At 38.8% G+C, this 26,702-nt stretch overlaps 4 protein-coding genes and 2 pseudogenes across 4 annotated transcripts; 1 reads left to right on the top strand and 5 right to left on the bottom strand.

Annotated features, from left to right (window-relative positions):
• Nucleotides 1-708, bottom strand: part of LOC101311711 — a 3,319-nt pseudogene extending 2,611 nt beyond the window's left edge.
• A 1,361-nt stretch (nucleotides 709-2,069) lies between these two features.
• LOC101311421 lies at nucleotides 2,070-4,470 on the bottom strand (annotated as a pseudogene).
• Nucleotides 4,471-4,910: 440 nt separating this feature from the next.
• On the bottom strand, nucleotides 4,911-7,534 carry LOC101303062 (heat shock cognate 70 kDa protein-like). Its single transcript, XM_004306589.1, has 2 exons — nucleotides 7,321-7,534; nucleotides 4,911-6,514 (listed from the first exon to the last, which is right to left on the bottom strand). Exons 1-2 carry the CDS (start codon nucleotides 7,532-7,534, stop codon nucleotides 5,142-5,144), a joined length of 1,587 nt encoding a protein of 528 aa, XP_004306637.1. The 3' UTR covers nucleotides 4,911-5,141.
• A 695-nt stretch (nucleotides 7,535-8,229) lies between these two features.
• LOC101311136 lies at nucleotides 8,230-8,814 on the bottom strand. Its single transcript, XM_004308238.1, has one exon. The coding sequence runs from the start codon at nucleotides 8,812-8,814 to the stop codon at nucleotides 8,230-8,232; it is 585 nt and encodes a 194-aa protein (XP_004308286.1).
• Nucleotides 8,815-10,785: 1,971 nt separating this feature from the next.
• LOC101303358 (ras-related protein RABA3-like) lies at nucleotides 10,786-13,347 on the top strand. Its single transcript, XM_004306590.1, has 2 exons — nucleotides 10,786-11,178; nucleotides 12,482-13,347. The coding sequence occupies exons 1-2, from the start codon at nucleotides 10,904-10,906 to the stop codon at nucleotides 12,924-12,926; spliced, it is 720 nt and encodes a 239-aa protein (XP_004306638.1). The 5' UTR covers nucleotides 10,786-10,903; the 3' UTR covers nucleotides 12,927-13,347.
• Nucleotides 13,348-20,314: 6,967 nt separating this feature from the next.
• On the bottom strand, nucleotides 20,315-22,317 carry LOC101302781. The gene has a single exon (XM_004306588.1). It carries the CDS (start codon nucleotides 22,232-22,234, stop codon nucleotides 20,759-20,761), a length of 1,476 nt encoding a protein of 491 aa, XP_004306636.1. The 5' UTR covers nucleotides 22,235-22,317; the 3' UTR covers nucleotides 20,315-20,758.
• Nucleotides 22,318-26,702: the final 4,385 nt, after the last annotated feature.

The following is a 26,702-nucleotide window of genomic DNA, read 5'->3' as shown; positions in this document are numbered from 1 at the left end:
GAGATTTTTGAAAAGAAATTTGGGGAAGATGAGAGCTGCAGAGAGAGATCGAGAGAGAGGAAGGAGAAGAGAAGAAAATAAGAAAAAAATAGGTAAAAGTAAAAAATCAGTTCCAAATAAAAAAACAAGTAAATGGGTAAAATGACATCTCTACCCTCTTTGGGGGGTTAAAAACTGACGAGTAGGTCATTGTTGTCTCTTCCACGTCAGATCATGACGTCACTTTTGGGTATAATTTTAAATTTTGTCCGAGTTTGATAGATTTTCAGAGTATAAGGCTACATGTGATTAAAAAAAAAAACAGGGACACACATGATGAGTGACCTAAAGTTTAGGGTAGTACACTGAATTTAATCCTTAATTGAACATATCTAGCATGGAAAATTTTGCTACCAAATTCTAAGCTAGCAATACTAAATCATTCAAATTTAAAGATCTTATGAATATACTTGATCAGTGGATCAAAACATTGATGTGAGAAGATGAACATATACCAAAGATGGAGTTGTTAGGGTTTCTGATGATCTGGTTCAAGGCCGCATCTCCGATGAAGCACTCCGTATCAGTGAAAGCAACAAGAGATGGGGTGGTTCTGTTGCCCTGATCATTCACAATAATCTCTACATGATCATCCTGCCATGCTGCTACGCATGAGTAGGTTGTTCCCAAGTCAATCCCAATTGCATGACCGTTGTGATCTCCAGCCATCTCAGAATAAGACTACTTGAATAAGAAGAATAAAAGTTGAAAGTTGAAGTAAGCTAGAGCTCTGCTAGCGCTTTATATAATTAGGGTTAACTCTCCTAATTGGATCCAAATTTTACTATTCTAGCCCATCTCACACTTATGGATCAAAAGTTATGAAATACAATATGTCCCGACGAAATTTTCGTCTTTTAGTTATTTTAAGGTTTCCATTAAAAGAAAGTTTCTGCACCAAGTAAACAATCGGCATATTCATATGTCATTCCCATTCTTCTGTCATCTAAAGAACAACGATTCCTATGCCTTACTGCTTGCTCCATAGGTGTTAGAGACTACACTCACTACAGAGTATGGCTACTATGACACCTATAGGTTTTATGCAAACTAGAATGAAAATGGTTAGTATTCACTCACTACAGAGTATGGCTACTATGACACCTATAGGTTTTATGCAAACTAGAATGAAAATGGTTAGTATTGGCTTGGCTTGGTTATGCTTATTCCACCATTTTCTTTCTTGTGACACTATTGTTGGTAATACCTGTCTCGATCAACCTTTCATCTTGAATCTGTTAACACAGAAATTTACCCTCCTGCTATCAAAGTCTTCGCCTCCAAGTGAGTGTCTCCAGCTGTGGCCTTCACTTCAGAGACACCATTCCCCTACGGGTTATGGTTAGTGAGGACACATCTAAAGTTTCATCACCCAAGTCAAATATAATCACGTTTCTTTTGCTACTCTTGTCAAGTCCATAAGCAATGGCTGCAACCGGTGCTTCATTGATGATACACAATATTTAGGCCAGCAGTGGCATCAGCCTCTTTTGTAGCTTGATGTTGCGAGTAATTGAAATAAGCAAACCTCGATCAGGAATCTCCTGCATTTTTCCAAGAACCATGGATGTGTAACCATGAATTTACAGAAGCATTGCATGCTCTTGCAAACTGCAATCCATACATTGCTAATTGCTTGATTATGGTATTATCATACAAAACATTATGACAGTGATCATGAGTCAAGACCAAGATCCAAAACATTAAAGAGCTTTGAAGAAAGACAGATCTAAATTCAATACTTGAAAGTAATTATGTCACGAAATCTAAAATATAAGATGGTAGTATGATTGAGCAGCTGATGCCCTGCCTCATCCGGACAGCATGCAAATACTCTTACCTCTGAAGACATTCTCTGAGGTAACAGCTTCAGTAGGGCAAGTCGGTAGCAACGATACACAACTCAATTAGAAACCCAGCTAAATACTAATGCCAGATAAAGAAACAAATGATTCATGTTTTCTCTGAAAACTCAACTGAACTGACTTGTAGTCCCTTGTAGTATACCACTTCATCTTAGTTCTCCTTTTCTATAAATCTATTCCTTTAAAATTCCTTCTGTCACGGCTGATAGTAATACTTTCCCTTTTGCCAGTGGATGTTTCCTCAGCGGAGACGCTCAAGATACCATTTGCATCAATATAAAACCAAACATCGAAGTTAGGAACACCCCAAGGAGCTGGAGTAATGCCGTGAATGCAAAATTCACCCAAAAAGTTGTTATCCTTGGCTATACTACTTTCACCCTCATAAATCGGGAAGCTGATGAATACTTGGTTGTCAAGATGAGTACTTACACTTATTTTCTTCATGATGGGAATTCTAGAGTTTCTTGGTATCACAAAATTCATGAAAAACTGGGATCCATCACGTTTCAAACTCTCCAACCCAAGTGACATAGGGGTGACATCAGAGAGAGTCAAGCCTTGAAGCTTTTTATACGCATTCCCACTCAAGACAGCAGCTTGAACAGCCGCACCAAAAGCAACTGCCTCATCCGGATTAATGCGCTTGCACAACTCCTTCCCCTTGAACAGTTTCTGCAATAGTTCCTGCACCTTGGGAATTCTAGAAGAGCCGCCTGAAAGAACAACATCATGGACACTGCTCACGTCCATGTTAGCATCCCGTAAACACTTCTCCACAGGCTCCAAACACTTTTTGAAGTAATACATGTTCAACTGTTCGAATTTGGCACGAGTGAAAGTGGTATAGAAATCAATACCCTGCTCCAAAGAGTCAATTTCAATATCTGTTGCAAACGCAAATGAGAGCCTCCTCTTTGCCTTCTCACATTCATTTCTTAATCTCCTAAGAGCTTTGGACCACTCACGTCCAAATCATGCTTGCTCTTGAACTTTTCGATACAAAAATCCACCATCCTGTTATCAAAGTCTTCGCCTCCAAGATGAGTGTCTCCAGCTGTTGCCTTCACTTCAAAGACACCATCTCCTATGGTAAGTAGTGACACATCCAAAGTTCCCCCACCCAAGTCGAATATCATCACGTTTCTTTTCCCATAAAACCCCACCTTCTTGTCAAGCCCGTAGGCAATGGCTGCAGCAGTTGGTTCGCTGATGATACGCATAACATTAAGGCCAGCAGTGGCACCAGCATTCTTCGTAGCTTGACGTTGTGCATCATTAAAGTAGGCAGGGACAGTGACAACTGCATTCTTCACAGTCGAGCCGAGGAAGGCCTCAGCAATCTCCTTCATCTTTCCAAGAACCATGGATGAGACTTCTTCAGCATTTAACTGTTTCTCTTGACCCTTGTGTGTAACCACAATCATCGGTTTGTCATCTGGACCTTCAACGACCTTGAATGGCCAGAGTTTCAAATCATTTTGCACGGTCTGATCACTGAATCTCCTACCAATTAACCTCTTTGCATCTGCAAAATCAATGTCCAATTCAGAACAGAATCCAACAAGAAAAAAGAACAAGACAACATAGAATTTATCTTAACTAAACTTTTTTTCTAACAAAGTTCAACAATGCCAATTGGTTAGTGGTTATCAACTTATTATTTTACTAAATGAAGAAGACATGTTATATATATATACTATATTGAAATCCAAACACTAATTACTGATGAATTGCTGCATAGCTTATTATCGTTCTATGTCAAGGAATTCAAGAGTTAGTGTGAAGTCTGATACCTAGACAGTCAAGGTAAACATTACATAACAATATATATTCTTCATGCTGAATATAAGAATCCGAAATATATATTACCTGAAAGACTCCCGAAAATTGGTACCTATAGCAACTCTCTTTGATACAGAGGTCATGTACAAGATTCATGAGAGTACAGGCACCAGTTTGGGAACTGACCCTTTCTAAATTGTATTAATATCTAACATCTGTTGTTAAGGAGAAGTACACACACATATTTTATCCCAAGAGATTCCAAGAATTTGGCGTATACTATAGTATAAATCATCATGAGATTAAATGCTTTTGATCTCTGATCTGTAAAATTGCAGAACACTTCGGTAGGGTATCAAATTGATTAGTTATGCCATACCTTGCAACCAAAGTTATCTCAATCATATACACTTGCATCGGTAAGTCTGTTAATTTATACATATATAGCATGGAAAATTTGGCTACCAAATTCAAGGCTAGCATAGCAATACAGAATCATTCAAATTTCAAAGATTGAAAAATACATAATTGATGAAAATACTGCTGTGGGAAGATGAACTTAATTACCAAAGATGGAGTTGTTAGGGTTTCTGATGATCTGGTTCAAGGCCGCATCTCCGATGTAGCACTCGGTATCAGTGAAGGCAACAAGAGATGGGGTGGTTCTGTTGCCCTGATCATTCACAATAATCTCTACATGATCGTCCTGCCATGCTGCTACACATGAGTAGGTTGTTCCCAAGTCAATCCCAACTGCATGACCCTTGTCTTCTCCAGCCATTCTCAGAATAATAGTACGTGCTTGCAGAATGAATAAGACTACTTGAAGAAGAAGAAGAATAGTTGAAAATATATGAAGTCTGCTTTATAGTTTTAGGGTTAACTCTCCTGATTGGATCCAAATTCTACTATTTTAGCAAACAACTATATATATTAAAAAATATATGAATTACAATATTTCCCGACGAGAGTTCGTCATCAATAGTTTTTTTTTTTGTTTTTTTTAGTTTCTATTAAAGAAAAGTTTCTGCACCATTGCACATTTGCACACCACTGTGAATCTGTAATGATTCATACTTCAATACTGTCATGTAAGAAGAAAGATGATTGTGCCAAATTGCTTGCGCATTGGTTTTGGTGTGTAACATGGAGCTACCATGACACCTAATCACCTAATCACCTATAGGTAATAGGTGTATGCAAACGAAAATGAAATAGTTGAGCAGCAACGCCTCAGTTATGCAGCTGCCTCATCTTCACTGATGTCCTTGCTTAACTCCTATACCTGATAACATTATGCAAGAGTCAACACAGCACCACCAAATAAAAACCATTGGCCGATACTCAAAGGTCAAGAATACGAGAAACATGTTTATTAGTCACAGATTACTCACTGACAATAAGTTGGTAGGAAGAAACATACCAACTCAGTTGACACATAATTTTTCATACTTACTCAACCATCTCAATTCCTCCAAAATTTCTTCTATCACTATTGATGGTAATGCCTTTCTTTTGGCCAGTGGACTTGTCCTCAGCAGACACACTTAGGATGCCATTTGCATCAATCTCAAACCAAACATTGAACTTAGGAACACCCTGAGGAGCTGGAGGAAGGCCTTCAATGCAAAATTCACCCAAAAAGTTGTTATTTTTCGCTACACTACTCTCCCCCTCATAAACCGGAAAGCAGACTGTGAATTGGTTGTCAACACAAGTAGTTCCACATGTCTTCATCATTATGGGAATCCTAGAGTTTCTTGGAATCACAACCTCCATGAAATTCTTGGTACCATCATATTTCTGAACATGTAACCCAAGTGATAGAGGGGTCACATCCAAAAGAGTGAAGTCCTCAAGCTTTCTACTCCCATTCCCAGCCAACACAGCAGCTTGAACAGCCGCACCATAAGCAACTGCCTCATCTGGATTAATGCCCTTGCACAACTCCTTCCCTTTGAACAATTTCTGCAATACTTCCTGCACCTTGGGAATTCTAGAACAGCCACCTGAAAGAACAACATCATGGACACTGCTTGTGTCTATGTCAGCATCCCTTAAACATTTCTCCACAGGCTCCATACACTTGCTGAAGATATCCATGTTCAGTTGTTCAAATTTGGCACGAGTAAAAGTTGTATAGAAATCAATGCCCTGATCCAAACAGTCAACTTCAATCTCAGTTTCAAATGCATAAGAAAGTCTCCTCTTCGCCTTCTCACAAGCATTTTTCAGCCTCCTAAGTGCTCTTGAGTTTCCACTCACATCCAAATCATGCTTCCTTTTAAATTGTCCTACACAGAAGCTGACTATTCTGTTGTCAAAGTCTTCACCTCCAAGGTGAGTGTCTCCTGCAGTGGCCTTCACTTCAAAGACACCATCCCCTATGGTAAGTAGTGATACGTCTAAAGTTCCACCACCCAAGTCAAATACCATCACATTTCTTTGGCTATACCATCCTGCCTTATTGTCAATTCCATAAGCAATAGCTGCAGCAGTTGGTTCATTAATAATACGCATGACATTTAGGCCAGCAGCTGCACCAGCTCTCTTTGTGGCTTGACGTTGTGCGTCACTGAAATAAGCAGGGACAGTGACCACTGCATTCTTCACAGTTGAGCCGAGAAATGCCTCAGCGATCTCCCGCATCTTTCCAAGAACCATAGATGAGACTTCTTCAGCAGCAATTTGTTTCTCTTGACCTTTGTGGGTAACAATAATCATTGGTTTGTCACCAGGTCCTTCAACGACCCTGAATGGCCAAAGTTTCATATCATTTTGAACAGCTTCATCACTGAATCTCCTACCAATTAATCTCTTTGCATCTGCGAATTAAATACCAACATAGAAACACAGGCATTAACTAAATTGTCTCATTACAAATTCTAACACCAAATTGGTTAGTGACATTCATATTTTGCTAAATCCTTATTCAACATTTTCTCACTCCAACTATGCCATACTGTAACTACTGCTGTGTTATCATGTTATGTCTGGTGAATTGCTAATGCAGGTCACATAAATCATTCATATTTACTAGTGCATGTTAGAGAACAACAATAATACTGTAATACAGGGAAAGTTTAAAGAAAATTTAAAAAGACAGGGAAATTATCATGTGTTTGTACACATCCTTTATTAAATAATAAAAACCAAGAAGGTGAACCGAGAATAGAGTAGACAACTGTCCTGAACACTGAACAATCATAAAATAGCTGAGACTTTTCAAGGTATCCATTTTACTTGAATTTCATCTTGTAGAACTTTAGTTTACTTTAATCTAATTTGATAAAGCTCTTAAGTAATTGATATAAAGGCATGTATTAAAAGGAGCAGTATATACATTTCTTCTAAACATTGAGGCATCTTCTTGCATAATAAAGACTTTTCAAGAATTGAATCTCCATAGATCATAAGCATTGCATTCATATGACGCACTCATTCATACAAATCATATTCACCGAATGCAGTTTCATGTTTCATAATATAATTTTGCAACTAAAGAAACTTTTACACAACAATTAACAGATCTTAGATTCTCTCTATTAGATTATTCACACTACAGATTAATCAGCAACATCCTAAATTTACAAAGTACTCACTCAAGACACTAGTTGAAAGATGAACTTACCAAAGATGGAGTTGGTGGGGTTCCTGATGATCTGGTTAAATGCCGCATCACCGACGAAGCTCTCAGTATCAGTGAAAGCAACAAGAGATGGAGTGGTCCTGTTGCCCTGATCATTCACTATAATTTCTACATGATCATACTGCCACACAGCCACACATGAGTAGGTTGTCCCCAGATCAATCCCAATTGCATGACTCTCTTCTACTCCCACCATTCTTAGAATAATAGTATTTGAACCAAAAAAAGATTATAGAATACTTGAAGAAGGATTAGAAAGGAGCTCTGCTTTTTTCTGGCTAGGTGTTTACAGAATTTATTTGAGGGAAGACAGAGTGGTCTTTAGAATTTAAACCATTTAGTGGAAGAGTTGGGGAATGTAATCGGTCTATTGGAATTTAATTTGGGTAAATGCCACTCTTTCCAACATAATGTTATTAGACACAGTATACAATGTACATGGCATAATGACAGATTATCTCCCTGCTTTATCATATTTTCTCCGGGATTTTTATGATACTACAACAAAGGATATCCTACAAATTTCCTACAATTGATATGACATTCGCCTCAATTGCACTCTAAACACTATCATCGCATAATCTATTATTGCGGTGAAACAATGTTCACCTGCTGGTAACTGAGCAAGAAACAATGTACTAAACTGAACAGATGAAGCAGTATATACGTTGAAGATTATATATGTTGAAAAGTGGTCATAATGTGGGCAATTGATAGTGATCATAGTGAAAAGTACTAAAATGTCATATCATGAATTTACAAAGTACTGCTTCCTTTTACATAGATTGCATGCAGATTGCAATCTTTACATTGATTGTGGTATTATCATACAGCAAACTAAAGAACTAATAAGTTGAGTTTCATGATAAACCAAACACCTTACCTTCACCTTCACATCCCTCTTAGCAATCCTTGATTAGCCCCAGAGAGCTCACTATATATCCTCCCAAACTCCTCCAACACTTCCTTCACAATCCTAACTTTGCTTTTCCCAACCAACATCTTCACCAAATTCACCAAGACCTTGTTGAACTTCCCTTTCTGGGCCACCAGCTTCATCACTTGGCCCTTCTCCTCCAACCCCACAAATGGGCTTTCCAAAACAGCTTGAACCTGCTTGTTGTGGAGCAACTGCAAGAACCTCTTGACATCCCTGTGGACCAAATCAAGGGTCCTGTTGCACTGAGCAATGTCCAAAAGAGCAGCTGCATACCCAGAAGCTGGGTTCTTGTGGAGACTTGGAGATGAGAGAAGGGTCTTGGTGGGGATTGAGAATGAGGGTGTGGATAAAGTTCGAGGCTTTTGGGTGAAAGAGGTGGTTTTGGAGTTGGTGGTGGCTTTGTGGAGGTGGGTTTGAGGAGGAAGTTTGTGGGTGTTGTGAGAGGTCTTGAAATGGTGGAGGACTTCACGAGATGGAGTCAAAAGAAGGGTGCTTGGGACTTTGAGAGTTGAGACAGAGCTTGAGAATGTTTCCATGGAGGAAGAAGATGAGGATAGGATAGAGTTTGAGGCTTTGAGCTTTGGCTTCAGTTTTCAGCCACTGAGTGACAAACTGGAGTTTGTTACCGTTGAAAGCAAGATTTTTCCTGGATTATATGGGTAGTAGTGTAACGTTGAAGGCTTCAAAACGTAAGCAAAAGTTATGAAGAGGCCCTATAGCTCGGCCCATAATCAAACCATATATAGATGTAATTAAGCGGTAGTTGCAGTTTCAATTATAACTTTAATGATTTTGTTCAAACTTCAAACAGAAAAGGATTCAGTTTGATTATTGATGAACCGATGATAGAGAAATGTATACTGGGCGGATTTTGAAGAAAGATAGGAAGAAAAAGTAAGCTTAAACTTTCATTTTTTTCAACTACGCACCATGAAATGTAATTCAATGATTGAGACTGTTTATTCTTAAAATTTTATACATCATATATTTTACAAAATGAAAAATACTGGTATCAATCTTGCACTTGGGTTTTCGACTACTTCGTTTATCATATGGATATTCCTTGCCAATAAGTTGAAAATAGTAGGCAAACATTTGAAAATATGCTTACATTCCGTCTGTGAAGTATTGTAAAAGGCTAGAAGCCAAAGTCATTTTCATTTCATGTATGTCTTTTAAGCATTGATACAAATCCTGCAAATCAGTAACGGGATTCCGGCCTAGACTTCTTCACATTTATAAGATTCTGGTTGATACCTAGTTTTGCATCATTCACGCTCCTTTTTTTTTTATCCATTCTAATTTCAACTTCAAATACATCCATAAGTCCATAACTTCTATGAACCACAAACAGTGTCAGCTAAGACTGCCTCTACTACGTTACCTCTGTGGCTTTGTTGGCCTTTCCAAAATTGGAAGCTCTGAGCTCATGACCATAATTCCTTGTATAGCAATAACTATGAGCACTGGGTTGTGCTCCCTCCTCGACTCAATATTCCTCGATATCTTCTTTGCCATCATCGCCATTACTATTTTCTTCCAAAATGTAGCTGCACCAAACACTTTGTCGGTGCCAATTAACATCACACTTAAAGAGGATCAACTAGTATTTTCCAGACAAAAGTGGGTAACATAAAACTTGCTCCATGCATCTGTTTTGCTGTATGGGGCCATATCTCTCATGCATACATATATAGCAAGGCATAATCATTCAATAATTCGAAGAAGGTCATAAAGATCTAATAATAGACGCTCTGAGATATTAGTGACAGCAAAGAATTCAAGTTGATGATGCTAAACCCTATGGTTGTATATGTGTTGTAATAATATATACAGGTCATATATAATAGTTAGCTATGCCATAACCTGCCTGGTATTATGTACAACTTTGATTTCAAGAGATTATTTAACATATACAAATCTAGATGTTCTGAATTAGATAACTTAAATGCCAATAAGATTTGGCTCAGTTGGTAATGAAATACGAACTAGTGCTAGAACCTTCATTCGAGTTCGATTTTCGCTGTTAACAAGCCTCTTTTAGTTCGCAATCTGAAAATTCTCCAGTAAAATGGGTCCCTGAGGGGCGAGGGGTGAGGGCTGGTGTGAGATAAACTCCATCATACCAGAGGAAGGCTTCAAATTAGTAGGTTCATAATCGAGGACAAACCCACTTTGCTTTATCAACTTTAATGATAACATTAGTGGCAAATGCCCTAAATTAAGCAACAAAGTCTAAAGACATGACTCACATGAGTACATAGATGCTGCTTAACTGGATCAACCCCTTTAATAATTCCCCAAATCCCAAGTGGATCAAGAACCCAAATGACTCATCGTATAATATATAAGCAAAACCAGTTGAGCTTTTGACTGGCTCTGCTAGCCCTAACAATTATTCTACACTATTCAACGTCAAATAATGCATGGTACGTCGACCACTATAAAGAGAAGACAAAGACTACTACTGCACCAAATTTCATTATTGTTAGATGCCCTCTTTCTTCCTCTCTCTTCAACCCTGTCGTGTCTTCAACCTCTTTTCCTCTTTCCCTTACTGACTCTCCCACTGAACCTCACAGACCAAGAGAGACCAAGACCATTTTCAGGTCCAGTTTCAGAAAAATGAACCAGGAAATGAATGGGGTCGAAGCTGAGAGGTATCAGAAGGAGAATCTCAGCAATGGTCATCATATTTATGAGAAGATAGACTATGTGTTCAAGGTGGTGGTTATTGGAGACTCAGCTGTGGGGAAGACTCAGATACTGTCGAGGTTTACTAAGAACGAGTTCTGCTTCGATTCCAAGTCCACTATTGGGGTTGAGTTTCAGACCAGGACTGTTACCATTAAAGGGAAACTCGTCAAGGCTCAGATCTGGGATACTGCTGGCCAAGAAAGGTTTGATTCATCTCTAGCTCTCTCTCTCTGTCTTTCTCTCGTTTTGATCTTCAAAAGCTAGAAATGAATTCGATGAACATGATCTTTATGATTCATATCTGGGATAAATTACTGTTACTTTTACACTAGTTTCCACACATAAGGATTGGTAAAGAAATGCTCTACTCGCCTAATTGGCTGATCAAATTATTATTTGGAACATATGCTCCGTTAATATAATTTATACATGAGATCTAGCTACACTACAACACACATTGACAATAGAAATTGTCGGTAAAAGCCGTATTCTCGATCTAGCCGCTAGATAGGACGAGCACTATCTGAAACACCAACATTTCATTTGATGAACAAAATTTATTAAGCAAATCTATGAAGTGTAATAACACATAAATTGGATATGAACCTGATTACTACCTTCGAAAAATTCAAATTTCTGCATGTCCTATATTTCAGTTATAAATGTAGCTATAGCAACATATGAAAAATATTATAATTATGACTGGAATATTTATTTATTTTTTTATCTAAAGACGTTAATTTTTATTGATCACAACTTGAAAGTAAGAACAATAACATGAATATGATCCGCTCCTGGGGGCTATTCTACAAAACTACCAGACTTATCTAGTAGACACTAAACAATCTCTATGTTGAATGGTATGAAGCGCTATGACGGTCATGCTTGAATGTTGTAATATTGCTAGATATGTTCTTTTTTGTTTTCATAGAGATTCTTCACTACTTTTTATTTATTTATTATGGAGAACAATAAAAACCTGACCTCACCCCACCCGAGCCTTAGTGAAATTTGAATATATAACCTCCAATGTTAGTTAGACTAGTTAATTAACATGTCACTACTCACCGAATATATTGTTTTCAACTTAACTGCATATTGTTGTACACTAGCAAAGTACGATATTTGTAGGCGCCATATTTATTCTCACGGTTTTTTTTATTGGTGTCATGGATGACTGTCTTCACGTTCATAGCTAGGGCTCTGATTTGTAGTGGGGAGGAGCTAGGTGCTATAGTTATGGTGACATGAGGTTTGGGCCAAAGGGCATACTCTGTATTTTCTGCATCAGTACCAGTAAATGTACTGTATGAATGCTTTGAAACTTGAATATGCTGGAGCCTAGGGCCAACCTCAAAATTAATGAGCATGGACAAAATGTATGTTCGTTTACATTGAATTGCATATATGGGTGAAAGATAGAGATGAGAAAAAGATGCTAAAATAACTTCTAGTAACCAATATTTCAGTTAACATATATAACATGTTAGATTATCTCGTCAACAGGTATCGAGCTGTTACAAGTGCATATTATAGAGGTGCACTCGGGGCGATGTTGGTGTACGACATAACCAAGAGGCCGACGTTCGATCACGTAGCCCGGTGGGTCGAGGAGCTCCGGGCACACGCGGACGCCTCGATTGTGATCATGCTGATTGGTAACAAGGCTGATCTCAGTGATCAGAGGAACGTTCCGACTGAAGACGCAGTTGAGTTTGCTGAGGAGCAAGAGCTGTTCTTCTCCGAGACATCGGCCTTCAGCGGCAACAATGTGGACAGTGCATTCTTTAGAGTACTAGAGGAGGTGTACAGTAGAGTGACGTCTAAGAAAGCACTGGAATGTGGGGATGGGAAAAGGCCCATTGATGGGGTTGGAGCAAAAATTGATGTCATTTCTGGGTCTGATTTGGAAATTAGTGAGATGAAGAAGTTGTCTGCTTGCTCTTGTTGATCCAAATTAGTTCCTGGTAAGAACTAATTAAGGAACTAATCAACAAAGCAATACATGCATGCTTGGTGTTTTTAAGTTTTTAACTTTTTACTATGATCATTATGTTTTTATCTTGGGCGTTTTAAGAGTGATCTATGGGGTGAGGGCGTGAGGCCAGTGGCATATTCTTCAGTGTACTGCTAAAGAAAGTACTAGCAAGCTAGCAGTACCCGGCCTACTAATTGGAAATATAAACCGCAAGATGAGGCAATTATATATGTAATCAGGTTTAGGAGCATGTATTAGCACCTACTATATATGATTGCAAGTATGATCAAGTTTTTCAATATCTCCGCTGCTCATTTAGTTGGTCACAGTACGTGTACAATGAGACATTTGTAAATTTTACTCCCCAATATATAATATATATTGTGTTTACAACAAGAATGACATTGCTGACTCTTGGAGGCCTCCGACTCTCCTGGAGCGACTTTGAATCTCGAAACCAAATCGAGTGACTGCGGCGCTTTCCTTGCAGCGAATACTCGATCGTGATACTTGAGAGGCGGGGAGCCTGAGACGAGAACGTGTAAGACTGATCGAGACATCCACACACGTGTGGCAATTTCTCAAGCCATACATGTATACAAGTTTATTCATCACAATGTTGGCATCGTGCCGAACAAGTAAAACGAGAAGTTAACTTTGTTATCTCAAAAGAGATGGAATTTCTTATCATATGATTCGTATACATCATACTACGGAGTTTTGAAGATCAAGGACTTATCTTGTCTCATAATTGAAAATAGAATTGGAATTGAAATTATACTAAAACTTAAATAATTTCACCATCACAAACCAATTATGTCTGAAAATCGTTGCTTTCTAATGTTGGCAAGTAGAACAAATTTGTTGGACTAGCCCCTATCTATCACTCTCAAAATTGGCATCAAATAGTAGTACAATCGTGAGTTGGGTCATGAGTCATAACAACTCAAACCAGTACCATATACTACCATAAAATCATTGGAGCAAATCATTTTCTTTTTGAAGGTATCATGCATCTAACTGATCTAAGTACTATATCATTATATATATGTAACCCTTGCTTAGCTTAACCATTCATTAGATTCCAACTACTACTAGTGCTTAACAATAATGATGCCTCACCTTTTGATGTTAATTAGGTGAATTATTGCTATTATAGATCAAAGCATAAAAATTTGTTATCATTTATGTCACAAATTTAAGAAACAACCAGATGGGACCTGCTTACATTTTCTCAGACACACTTCAACATGGCATGGCATCTTTGCAAATGACTAGCTCGTGTGAGTCGTGGATATAAGGCATGCTCATTTCTTAATTAACCAAGTCATGCGTGCGCATGGAACTGTAAATAAATCGGGTAATTATATGCCGCGGTTGTTAATTTGTTAAAAAGGTACGTAAAAGGGTTAGTAACTAATTTGGTTTGGCTGCATTTGCGGTCAGTGATGTAAAATTATACATCAAGTCATCAACCTGATTGAATTTCCATCAATTTTGCAATCGAATCGTTATAACCAGATAGATAACGAGATAAATTGTTAATTTTAAGATGGGGGTTAGCGAGAACTTGGCTTGGCTGAAATTGCGGTCAGTGTTAATATTGTTGTATGGATTATGAGGTCGACTAAATAATGATAAGCGAGACATGTGGTTTACTATTATTATACTAATATTGTCTCAACGTAACCATCTACTATTGTTCGAATTTTAACTCAAAATAGCTCGGCACAAGTAGAAATGAGCTCGGAACAATTAGGAGTCATTACCCATTTATAAGTTATATTATTTTATTTTCGTTAATGTCTAATGTTAAATCTTCACTCTCAACCTAATAGCATGATCACTAAGGGCTAGTTTGGTATTGCTGTGACTTTAAAAAAAAACTGCTGCTGTTGTACTGCGAAAATAATTAGCTGAGAATTAAAACAGTTTTGTGTTTGGTAAATATTAGTTTTAAAAGTGCTGTCAAGATAAAATTTATTAATTTCTAGTGTTTTTAGTGACAGCTGATTTTAAAAATAACCTGCAGGTTGCTTCTAAAAGCTGCTGCCAGTGACCTGTAATTTAAAAAAAAAACTGCTTTTTTTATTAATTTACCAAACACTATAAAATCTAAAGTTCGGATATAAACTGATTTTTTTAAAAACGAAGCTGTACCAAATTAGGCTTAAGATCACTTTCTTTTCCTCTCGAGTATACGTTAAATTCCTAATTTTCTCGTGAGTGTGGAATTTAGAGAAAGATTTGTAAAATACAACTGTATGGCCAAACTGTCATAATCCTCTTTAAATTGTTGCTGTGGGGAATATCTAGCTAAGGGGGCGCCCTTGAAGTTGTGACTTGTGAGGCAATTAAGGAATCGAATAATTGGGTACGTTGTTTCGATCATGCTGGCATATAAAGGAGGGCAGACTAATAACGAACCTGGAAAGCCTTGAAGTTGTAAATGATGATGATGATGATGATGAAATTGAAAGAACCCAGCTGGCCTGACTCATCAGAAACATCCTTCTGATAATTGTATCACCATTTCTGCCAAATTAGTGTATATACTTATTCTTCGTCATTACCTACCTTCCGAGAACAAGGCCATCGAATATTCATTGCTGACAGAAAATGAGCAAGACAGGTCTTTATTGTAAATTTGTAATATGAAGAGGACCATATAAATCAAAACAAGTAATTGAGAAGGAACACCATTTAGGTAGGTGTTCTGTAAATTGATGGATTCAATGACACAGATATATATGTAAGAAAGAAAGGAACATGAAAACGATTACAAGACACCAGCTAGCTTGCTGCTTCTATAATGTTAACTTACAAATTCAAACTTACTCGAATGACAAAAGAGTTACTTTCACCCAAGATTGTTGATTAATTTGAGGTAGACTACTGCTAACCTGATTTAGAGCATGCATAGATGAGGAAAGCGTCGGAGGTATCTGGGTCTTAGAATAGTTTGAGTCTAGAGCTTCCCTATATCTTCCTTGACGCATTTGGCCCGTGGCGGTGGCCTCCTCCGTCGCCACCGGCCGAGTCTCATGGCGGTGGACGGTGGTGGCCGTCTGCAGTGGGCTTTTCTTGTCGTCAATGTTTTATTTTTTTTAAATAGGACAAATTGGGGGTAAATGGTAAAACAGAAGATAAATTAAAAACTGCGGTCTAGGCGGAAAACGGCCGTGTCTAGGCAGTCCACGTAGCGTGGGCCAGTCAAAGTTTTGGGTTCACCTTTTAAAAAAGAGAAATTCTTCTGTGCGACGGTTGCACCACCTGTTTCCTGTGACCGTCTAATAACACACCAACATTTGGCATTTTTTTGTCCACCTCAACTCTGCAGGAATTAGAAAAAAGAAAGAAACCGGAGATCTTTTTCTCCGATCAAACCTTGCTCGGTTGCTCCTCCCCTAAGCAATAATCCCACGCTCAAGCTCCTCATCATTATGAGTTTCTTCTTGTCTTCAATCTCTAACCCAACCAACCCATCCATACAAGACTTATCTCCATCGACCTCTCATATCTTCGCCTCCCACAATCACCTTATCCCTCATCTCCTCCTCGCCACCCACCACCACTTTGTCTCCGCCGACCACCACAGCTCCACCCTTCTTTCTACCGCAACCTCCCGACGGATCCGACTCTGTCTTAGCCCCAACCACCGTGTCGGGATGGGCTTCCCAGGGATCGTTGACGCAGTGACTTCGCCGACTAGTTGTCTTCATCGGAGGCGGCAAAGATGGAGGTGGCGCGTGACTAACAGCGGTGGTAGCTTTGAGGAAGGCTGGGAGAGGGAGAGGGAGAAGACCTAATTTGGTCTGGTATGATTGGAGCAAAAGAACTAGAGGAATTCTTGTGTGCGACCAACGCACCACGTCATGTATACGACCATCCACTCACTAGCTGACACGTGTGGGTATTTTTCCACAGAGAAGAAAAAGTAATCGGAAGTTGCTACCGGCTCCGATCAGGCCAAAACCAAACCCAAGTCCTCTCCGGCTCTCCCATCCCATCCTCCACCTCAATCCAGCCCCAAGCTCCGCCTCTCTCTCCTCCGGCCTCTCCACGTCTCTCTTGGCCTCTCTATCCATCTCACCAAGCGCAGCTAGCCATGGCTTTGGTGCGACCAAGGTCAGCTACCCAACCAACGAAGATTTGATAGGGCGAGCTCGACGAGGACAACAGCGAGGACCTTGACTTCCTCCTGCCGCCGATGCAAGCTAGGACCTCGATTTCCCCAACAAGTGAGCCGTCGAGCACTGAACCTAGCCCAAGTTTGGTGAGGGGAAGAGATGGGATTGGGTGGTGGCAGAGACGCAAAAGGGTCGTCGGAGGAAGATCGACGGAGCTTGCTGGTGGGAATTAAGGTGGAGGATGGGATGGGAGAGCCGGAGAGGACCTGTGGGTTAGGTTTTGGCTTAAGCTTTCCGATTTCTTTCTATTCCTCTCTTTTCAGTGATGATGATGTGGGAAAAAAGCCAACACGTGTCTGTTAGTGAGTGGATGGTCATATACATGACGTGGTGCGTTAGTCGCACACAAGAATTTCTCAAAGAACTATGGTTTCTTTACAAATAAGAATTTCTCTTAAAAAAACAAAAATTAGTGATAAAAATGTAAAACAGAAGATAAAATTAAAATTTTTTGCCTAACAGAGAAGAAGCGTGTTTAGGCCGTTCCCGCGGCGTGGACCCTTCAAGGTTGTGGGTCTACCTTTTAAAAAACACAACAACAAAAAAAGGAATCAGTTCGACCCAGACGGGTCGGGTCTCTCACCGGGGGCACTCCACGACCCAGAGTCCCAAACGGCGCTCTTTCTCAACAGTTACTTCGTGACTTTCTAAATCTCAGAAATTGCTGCTTTGGGGAATCCGAATATCTAGCTTGGGCCTTGAAGTTGTGTGGCAATTAATAACGAGCCTGGAAAGTCTTGAAGTAGTACATGAATACATGATGATGATGAAATTGAAAGAACCCAGCTGGCCTCCTGACTCTTCAGAAACAACCTTCTGATAATTGCATTATCACCATTTCTGCCAAATTAGTGAATATACTTATTATTCATCATTACCTATCTACCTTCCCAGAAAAAGGCCGTCGAATATTCACTGCTGACAGAAAATGAATGAGCAAGACAGGTCTTTATTGTAATATGGAGAGGACCATATAAATCAAAACAAGTAAAAACTGAGATGGAACACCATTTAGGTGGGTGTTCTGTAAATTGATGGATTCAATGACACCGTTATATATGAGAAAGGAATATGAAAACGATGAAACAAGACACCAGCTTCTATAATGTTAATTTACTTCAAATTCAAACTTACTCGATCACTCTCCGAATGGACCTAGTAAAATTTCATCTACGTAAACTTTCATATCCCTGATTTAGAGCATGGATGAGGAAAGCGTCAGAAGTATCTGGGTCTTCTAATATTTCGAGTCTAATTAAAGCTTCCCTATATCTTCCTTGACACGTCTGGCTTGTGGCGGTGGCCACCTCCCTCGCCGCCGGCCGAGCCTTTGTTCCTTTCTTCATTGTAGGCTTGAGAGAGAGAGAGAGAGAGAGAGAGAGAGAGAGAATGGCAATGGACAAGGCCTCGTCGGCCGTCGACGACGCTTTTGAAGAGTGTCATGGCGCATGGTGGCCGCGGTGGGCTGTTGTCAATGTTTTATATTTTACCGCGGTACAAATTTGGGGGGTAAAAAAAAGGCGGTCCACGTGGCGTGGCCTCGAGCGGGGTACGGGTCCACCTTTTTAAAAAACAAAAAAACGTAATCAGTTGGACCCAAACGGGTCAGGTCACTCCGGGGGCATTCCACGACCACGACACGACCGTCGCCAGCTCCTGTGATATAGAAAATCTGAGAAATTGACAAGCAAACGCGTTATGGCTACGATTATAATTTGTGGAGAAACGGCAGGCAATGAGATAATTATGCTAAATATTAGTCACTCCAGTCACCAACTGTGATTTCGTTTTCTCTCTAAAATTTTGGCAGATTCCTCGATCCTCTTCTACAGCAAAGAGACAGAAATGACTTGAAAAAGGAAGCAGAATCGTGTGTATCATCATCAATGATTTGAGAGCATAATTTTGGGGGAAAAAATGTGGGTCTCAGAATTGGTTTAATTATAGCAACAGAAAAAAGAAGAAAATCATTGAATTTGCACTAAAATATAGTGATTACATCACACAGACACAGACTGAAAGCTTATGTTTTTGTTACTTTGTTCGGCTATGGGCAGTAGGTCCGATAGATTTTCCGATTCTCTTCCTCTCGTTTTTTGGTTTGGACAGAACTTCGGGTCCATGATTTTTTTCGAAATAATATCAACTTTAAATTTTATGTACCGATGATTTGTTTCCTATCACGCCTTAATTTGAGTACTGACTATTACTTATGGTTATTCATTTCACATTTCGATTGGTTCGAGGTAATAAAATCCAATTAACACTTGTTTGTGCGAGATGAGTTTTCCGAATGTTAATATGCATGTTGTCTTCATGAAAATAAGTTTTCTAGCATGCGCAAGCACCCGTGACTTTACTCTTAAAAAATTATGAAAATCTTTTTGGATCATGAAATGAAAATGTATGTGATTTGCTTTAAATGACATCTGAAACAGAAACAATACAACCAACAAATTTATAGTTTTGTAAAGATCCGCTACATGTTTAGAGCAAGTCCAACAGATTCTCTAAATGTTTTGATTTTCTCTATTTTAGGGAATATGGGGTCATTTTCCACTCCAACAGCTTCCCTATCTCATTCCCTAAAATAGAGAAAGAGATGAAAGAGAAGCTTTGCTTCCCTAAAAATATTTAGGGAAAGAAGAATTGAATGTTGCACATTCTTCAAGGCCCAAAAATAAGAAAGAAAACATAATTTATTATAAAAAATAAACTTTTATATTTTTATACTTATTATTATATTATAATAAATGAGAATTGTTGTTGTAATAAATATTTGAATCTTTCAAATAAGGAAACTGTTGGATTTGGCATACAAAATTTTTAGAGATTTTGAGTTTTGTTTCTCTATTATGTAGAAAATATAATGAAACTGTTGAACTTGCTCTTAATGCATATAACCTACGAGTGCCATTTCACACTTGGCTTTAATCTAAATAGTATTTCCACTCTAACTAACCATGGCAAAAGTTTTGGACTTGCAGTGCTAAAACGGCCAGAAGTATATATGCGATTCTGTCATCGTTAGTTAGCAAAGTTGATATGGTCGAAAATAGAAGAAGAAAAAAAGAGAGGATCAAATCCTACACTGGTCATCTTCATTCAAGAACTATCATTGTTCAACTTTTAAACTTTTTAACAAAGAAATCTAACAACCAACAACCCCCTCAAACAAAACACATTTCGTGTTCCTTGCTTCTTCTTTAATTCCTTAACAACCAAACAATGTGCACTCTATAATCTATCTTGCACCTACTAACTTGTACATAACAATGTAATTTACATGCCCAAATTGTTTGCCAAAAGGAAAATAAAAGAAGGGGAAAAGATAGAATCATATTCCAATTGTCAACAATTGAGCACCTATCTACAAAAGCATCAAATCCAACTAAACAATCAAATTCCCCCCACAATATCAAATGGGTTTGGTTTTTGCTTGTATAAAATTTAATTATAAAAATGCTGTATTTTTGCATTTCTAACCTATATACTTGATTCTATGCTCCTCCCCCCACCAAAACCCCAAGTCACTTCCATTGTGATTCCCTTGATCATACCCACCTGGCATGGTCCCACCATAGATTCAAATTCCCAGCCGTTAGATCAACCCCTTCAACCCGCTGACCGCTCCGAACCGGCATCGAACGACTGAGAATTCTTGCTGCCTCTCATCCTCAAGAACCCGTAAAGCTTCCTAAAATCCCTAACCGTATTCACACCTTCCCCACAAAACGTCACTCCGGGTTCACCCGACTCGTCCCCGGACTTTCTCGACCCGGTTTCAAACCCCCTCGGCGGCCGTCCGATCTTCCCCGCTCCCCTCCCATCGCCGTCGGTTTGCAACGCCGTGATGACCGACTTGATCGCGCGGCTCGGCGAGGTCCGATTCGCGATCATTAGCTCGCCGATCTCCGCCGGGCTCAAACTCGACCCGGATTGGAATATCTCCTCCACCTGAGGAAACAGCTTGTGCTCCTTCACCCCCAAATAGCTCGTCGCTAGGTTCCGAAACGCCGTGAAGTCACATAACGGAAAATGAATATGGACGTCGATCCGACCCGGCCGGAGAAAATTCGGGTCGACCTGGTCTTTCGAGTTCATCGTGAACACCATCACTCTCTCTTCGGCGCAGCATGAGTTGAGCAAGCCGTCCATGAAGTTCGACAAACCGGAGAAGCTCACCGCCGTGGATTTCTCGGCGAAGAACCGGTCCAAGTCTTCGATTAGGATCACCGACTTGGTCGTGGTCTGGAGGAGTAGCATCTTCAACTCGGAGTCGTCTTTTACACGAGAGAGATCGAGATCGTAAATATCGTAGCCGAGGAAATTGGCCATGGCGGCGACGAAGCTGGACTTGCCGGTGCCGGAGGGGCCGTACAGGAGGAAGCTTCTCTTCCAGACGCGGCCGAGTCGATTGTAGTATTGTCTGGCTTTCAGAAACGACTCCAAATCGGACTTGATCTTCGATTTCAGATCGGCTTCCATGGAAATCGTCTCTAGCGTCGAGGGGTGCGTGAACGGCACGGGCCTCCACCGCGCGTTCCGGAAGCCGTCGTCTTCGCCGGAGGAGCCGTCCACGTTCATGTACAGCCGCAAATCCCGCTTCCGTTGCTCCAGCTCGTCAGCGACGACGTGGATGTGCTGCAAATACGGCCGTAAAATCCGCCGCTTATCCGCCTTCCGAACTTTGAGCACCAAATTCCGGCAGCTATTACTCCCTTGACTACTTGCTTCGCTTCGCCACATGACCTTGGCGCCCAAGAAATCATCTTCGATAGTCTGATTCGGGTCGAGCTGGAGAACGATTTCGTTGGGCTTTTTTCCGGTGACGAGATTGGTGAAATCCGAGTCTTCAATAGAAGTCAATGAGTTGAGATAATGTGTGACCTTGCAGTAGAGCTGATTCTCCTGCATACTCTCATTGAATTCCGGCACCTTGAAATACTGGTACACATGGAAGCAGTCCTCCACCGCCCGCCACCATTTTTTCACAATGAAAACCAACCCGGTTTTATACAGAAGAACCCGAATCGCCACGAATATACAGATTGCCAACACCACCAGAAACAATGGGTTGAAAAGAATCATATCTGAGATTTTGAAAGGAAGAAGAAGAGGAGGAGAGCCCAATTGGGGAGTATCAAAGTGGGTAATGCTGATCTGGAGAATTGTGATGATGGGTCTGAACCATAGTGGGTGTTGGGAAGTTGGAGGATGAAGGAGGAGAGGAGGAAGAGAGGTTGAGTTGGAATGAGAGACAAGTTTGGATGGGTCAAAATGGAGTGAGAGAGGTTTATAAGCAAGCCAATTACAAGGAGGAGGACTACAAAAGCAGGACCTAAAGTAAAGGCTAAACTAAAGGCTGTGTTTTATGAAAATTTTATCCTTTTTCTGATATTTTTAAAAAATTTAATTTTAATTTTTTCTATTTTCTTAATATTATTTTCTGTGTCATTACTAGCTGCTATCCAGCCCAGCAGTGATGTATTTTCTGTGGGCCTTTCTTTATTAGCTTTAATTGGAGACTTTTTATTTTTTTTATTTTTAAATAAATAAGTATGTGGGTGTGGCTCTCTCTAGTCTCTACTATGAAGCAGTGCCAATAAGGAAATAATGTTATTTAGTAGCTTCATTTTTCTACTTTTTTTCTCAACCCACAAATTATTCAGTTATCCAACAAAGGGTAATATGAAAGAATTAGATATTTGGGATCTGATTTAGTGACTTGTGATCCTATACAGTGTTTGGTGTACCAGAATGACCAGTTACAGTTGATCTTGTGATACTATTCCTACAAAAGAGAATTGATTTATTGATTTATCAGCTTTATATGGTATATATGATAATTAATGAATTCTGGTTTGAAAACTTGGAGTTTATTTTTTTACTTTTCTTCTCTGAGTGCTTATATTCCTGCACATCCTCTGCTAATATCAGTAAAATATGCTTCTCCATTTATCCAAAAAAAATATATATATGCTTCCCTTTCAACAAAATAGAAAATATGCTTCTGTAACCAAAAAAAGAAGAAGTAGAAAATATGCTTCTCCAAGCCGACCGCATTTTGCCAAAAATTAATGCATTTTTATGCTCTAGTTGACATTAAATTAAAGGTGACATCATGGGACGATCAATGGGGTAGCGAAATAGATGATTTACTTTAATATTTTGGGTAACAGAGCGTAACAAAGACTCGAGAGGTTTTGCCTGTAAAAAAGAGACGGTTGCCTCCTAATAGGTAGTGGTGACCTTTTTTCTTTTTTTTTTTGAGAAAATTAGAACTACTCCATTAAGCTTCAAGTCAATCACGACCGATAATGATCAATAGGTAGTGGTGAATATTGATCAATTGTTATACAAACTAAAAAGAAGTTAGAGTATGTTTGAAGGGACAATAACGATGTGTTTACATAATAATTTTAAATAAAATGTATTGTCACCACTCCTCATATATATAAGCAGAAAGATTAGTCATTGCGAAACATGTATATATGTTTTTTTTTATAGCATGTATGTGTTATGTTATTATACAGACGTGTAGTTTTTTGACTTTAATTAGAAAATGTCAATTTATTGTACAAGTATTTTGTGTGGTTGGGGGGGGGGGGGGGGGGGGGTTTGTCAAAAATCTCACTCTCCATTTGGCACCGTGCATTAATCCTAAATATCTAAAACTTATACAACATTAAATTTGAATTTTACACTAGCAAATCCGAGAGGAGAGTCGGCAACTTTCACAAAAAAAAGAACAATTATTGAGGCTTCAAGTATGCATATATGCATATATCTGGAAACAAATTCAGCCAATCTCAATCATCAATCAAGCAAAAAAGTAATTAAAATATTGTTGTACTCCGCTCCTGAGCGAAAACCGTTTCTGCTCTAGAATTTAACCAGTCATAGTTAAATAATGGTCGGTGATGTGTGGTCTCCTTGTATTTTTCTTTTCTATAAAAGATAAATGAAAAACACCATTTCTCTGGATTTACTTGCTCTAGTTGGAGACTCCTCTAGTTGATGCCATATGTATGATCATTAGTATAGTAGTATATGCTTTCCCTTATAATATCCAACCAAACCCCATCATCTAGTTAGGGTTTATGTCACCCAACTCTCCCAACTTGAAGCGATCGAGTCTGTGACTTACCAACTACCAAACAGAAAATCTTATATTTTAGAATTAAATTCAGTTTACCCCCTTGTGGTTTGGGGGTGACTTCATGTTAGTTCCTACATTTTTATTTTCATCAGTTTACCCCTTGAACTCTTCAATTTCTATCTTCCGTGCCTAAATTCTCATATTCCATTTGAATTGACCGTTAATTATCAACAGTTAAGGTTTGATTTGGACAGATAAGGTCCAATTTGCCCAAATTCTAGATACGGGCCTCACAGTTAAGGTTAAAATTATCAGTAGTTAACGTCCGATTTGGACAGAATATAGGACATTGGTCACTCTTGAGGAAAATTCAAAAGTTTGAGGGGTAAACTGATGAAATTGAAAGTATAAGGATTAACATAAAGTTATCCCCAAACCTCATGGGATAAACTGAATTTAATTCTATATTTTATAACATCCTTTTGCCCTAGCTTTTACCACACTTGGCTTCATTCCCAGTTGGCCCTGCACGAGTTTTGATATTGCCCTTCCTAGACGTTAAAGTATTCGGTATTCCTCAGCACAAATCAAATTTCAATAGTTTTGAAAACTCTTACGTCTACGTAGTCCAGTTTTCATATATTCAATTCAAAATCTCAAACAAATCCACCCAGATCAGCTCTCTTTTACACTCTGCACACTCTTGATCATATATAAATAAACATATCATGCAATATATGATTTCGATCGAAACCTTTCTAAGTTAATTATACAAAGCGTGAGCACTTCAAACTGTTCCAGAAGCCAATCATATGTTTGCCCAGACCAATATGTTTGATGATGCAATATGTATTATATCAGTGTTTCATTTTTCATATATAATCGAAGTTAGTTAAACCAAATCGAAACATATTATATGCGTGTTAATAACGTGTATATACTATATATGTAGCTAGGTATATATGCGTGATTTTGTCTCGATTTTTCTGGCCCCAAACTCGATCAACTATTCTGGAAAGAGCAATCAAAAGTTGATGAAATCAAACCTGTAGATCTTTTCTTTTCTTTTGGGTGTACTCAGGAGGTAGAGATAACACGGTGTTGAAATTTTCATGAGGAAAAAAGTTGATCAATTTACCAATAACAACTGGACTAAACTGCTCACTTTGTTTGACTAGGTTAAGCTTAATTTTAATTAAGCAAATTAACTTATATTATGTAGCCAAACCAGTAACACGATATATTACTGATTTGTAGTTCAAAACTATATATATCATTGTTGGTATCTCATGGAATACGTTAACTCTTATATCTTACAATGAAAATGAATCCCACCATTAGAATGAAAATGAATATAATCCCACCTTAAACATTTCGGAGTTCAAAAGCGAAGGGGAATTAAAGTTCAATTTCTCCTTAATGAACTCCGATACATGGGTTTCTTCATTCAAAGTAAGTAAACATGTAAGTGATTGATGTGTTTAATTATGATTTTTATAGTTTTGCAAGTATGATATGCGTAAAAATAGAATGAATGATTCTGATAAATAAAAAAGAAAATGCAAAACACAAAGTCCTAAAAGTTGAGATTTACACTAGATTAACATCCGTGCTCCAATTTAGCACTCCGCACTTACTCACAGCTGTTGGCGGCGATGACGACAGCAATGCTAGCGTGCATGGGTGGTGTGTGTGGTAGATTTGTTAGTATTTTTGTAATTATGTTTTCGGCTGTAGGGCATTCGATCCATGGTTTAGTGAGCTGGTGGTTTCCTTTCACTCTTTTTATTTTGATCGAGTTGGAGACTCATGCTCTTCATTGTTAGTTTTTTCAGCCTTGCAATTGCAGGTTTGTAATTTGGGTTCATCCCTTAATTAATGAAGTATTTATTTCTCTAAAAAAATATATAAAAAAATCTGTGTAAGTAGAACTCTATAATTGATCTCTTGAAAAATTGAAACATGACAAAGTCTCTTGACAACCAGGCCACAAGGGGAACCAAATGAAAACCCTTTTGATTATGATACTTTAATCATTTGCTTTTAGGGAAACTTGACTAAATAAGTGTTTGCTTTTGGTTTTTCTTTAACTTATTAGACGCCGGCTATACGCGGGGGCGGAGATTAATCGGATTCTTAATTTGTTTCTGGCTTAAGTGGCTCTCTCTTTCAATTCCTTCCATCGATTGAGACTTATTGTTCACATAAATATTTAGGGCAACACTTTTTGCCAAAAACTTCTTCATGCTTACGGCATTCGAGTATATATTCCAATTTGTAGAAAGACATGAAACATGTAATGTCAACTTCGTGTTTAGGTTTACTTTCAACACACTTATGTTTTTTCCTCTTCTTTTTCTCGACAACTTCTGCTTTGGAAAGTTGTTTAATTCTTTGGACCAGTTTTTTGTTTCGATTTTTCTTGGGGTGTTCGTTTGGTGATCATGACTTTGGTTT

Source organism: Fragaria vesca, linkage group LG7, assembly GCF_000184155.1.
Source record: "Fragaria vesca subsp. vesca linkage group LG7, FraVesHawaii_1.0, whole genome shotgun sequence".
In the NCBI taxonomy this organism is placed as follows: Eukaryota; Viridiplantae; Streptophyta; class Magnoliopsida; order Rosales; family Rosaceae; genus Fragaria; species Fragaria vesca.
This window is presented reverse-complemented; position numbering and strand designations above follow the sequence as displayed.

What these genes read in the sequence shown, in the direction of transcription:
- LOC101303062 (XM_004306589.1), bottom strand. Translation starts at nt 7,534, where the DNA reads ATGGTGGGAGTAGAAGAGAGTCATGCAATTGGGATTGATCTGGGGACA. An exon ending in CCCCACCAACTCCATCTTTG is followed by an intron (nt 6,515 to 7,320) that starts GTAAGTTCATCT and finishes TTTAATTCGCAG; the next exon opens with ATGCAAAGAGATTAATTGGT.
- LOC101311136 (XM_004308238.1), bottom strand. Translation starts at nt 8,814, where the DNA reads ATGGAAACATTCTCAAGCTCTGTCTCAACTCTCAAAGTCCCAAGCACC.
- LOC101303358 (XM_004306590.1), top strand. Translation starts at nt 10,904, where the DNA reads ATGAACCAGGAAATGAATGGGGTCGAAGCTGAGAGGTATCAGAAGGAG. An exon ending in GATACTGCTGGCCAAGAAAG is followed by an intron (nt 11,179 to 12,481) that starts GTTTGATTCATC and finishes TCTCGTCAACAG; the next exon opens with GTATCGAGCTGTTACAAGTG.
- LOC101302781 (XM_004306588.1), bottom strand. Translation starts at nt 22,234, where the DNA reads ATGATTCTTTTCAACCCATTGTTTCTGGTGGTGTTGGCAATCTGTATA.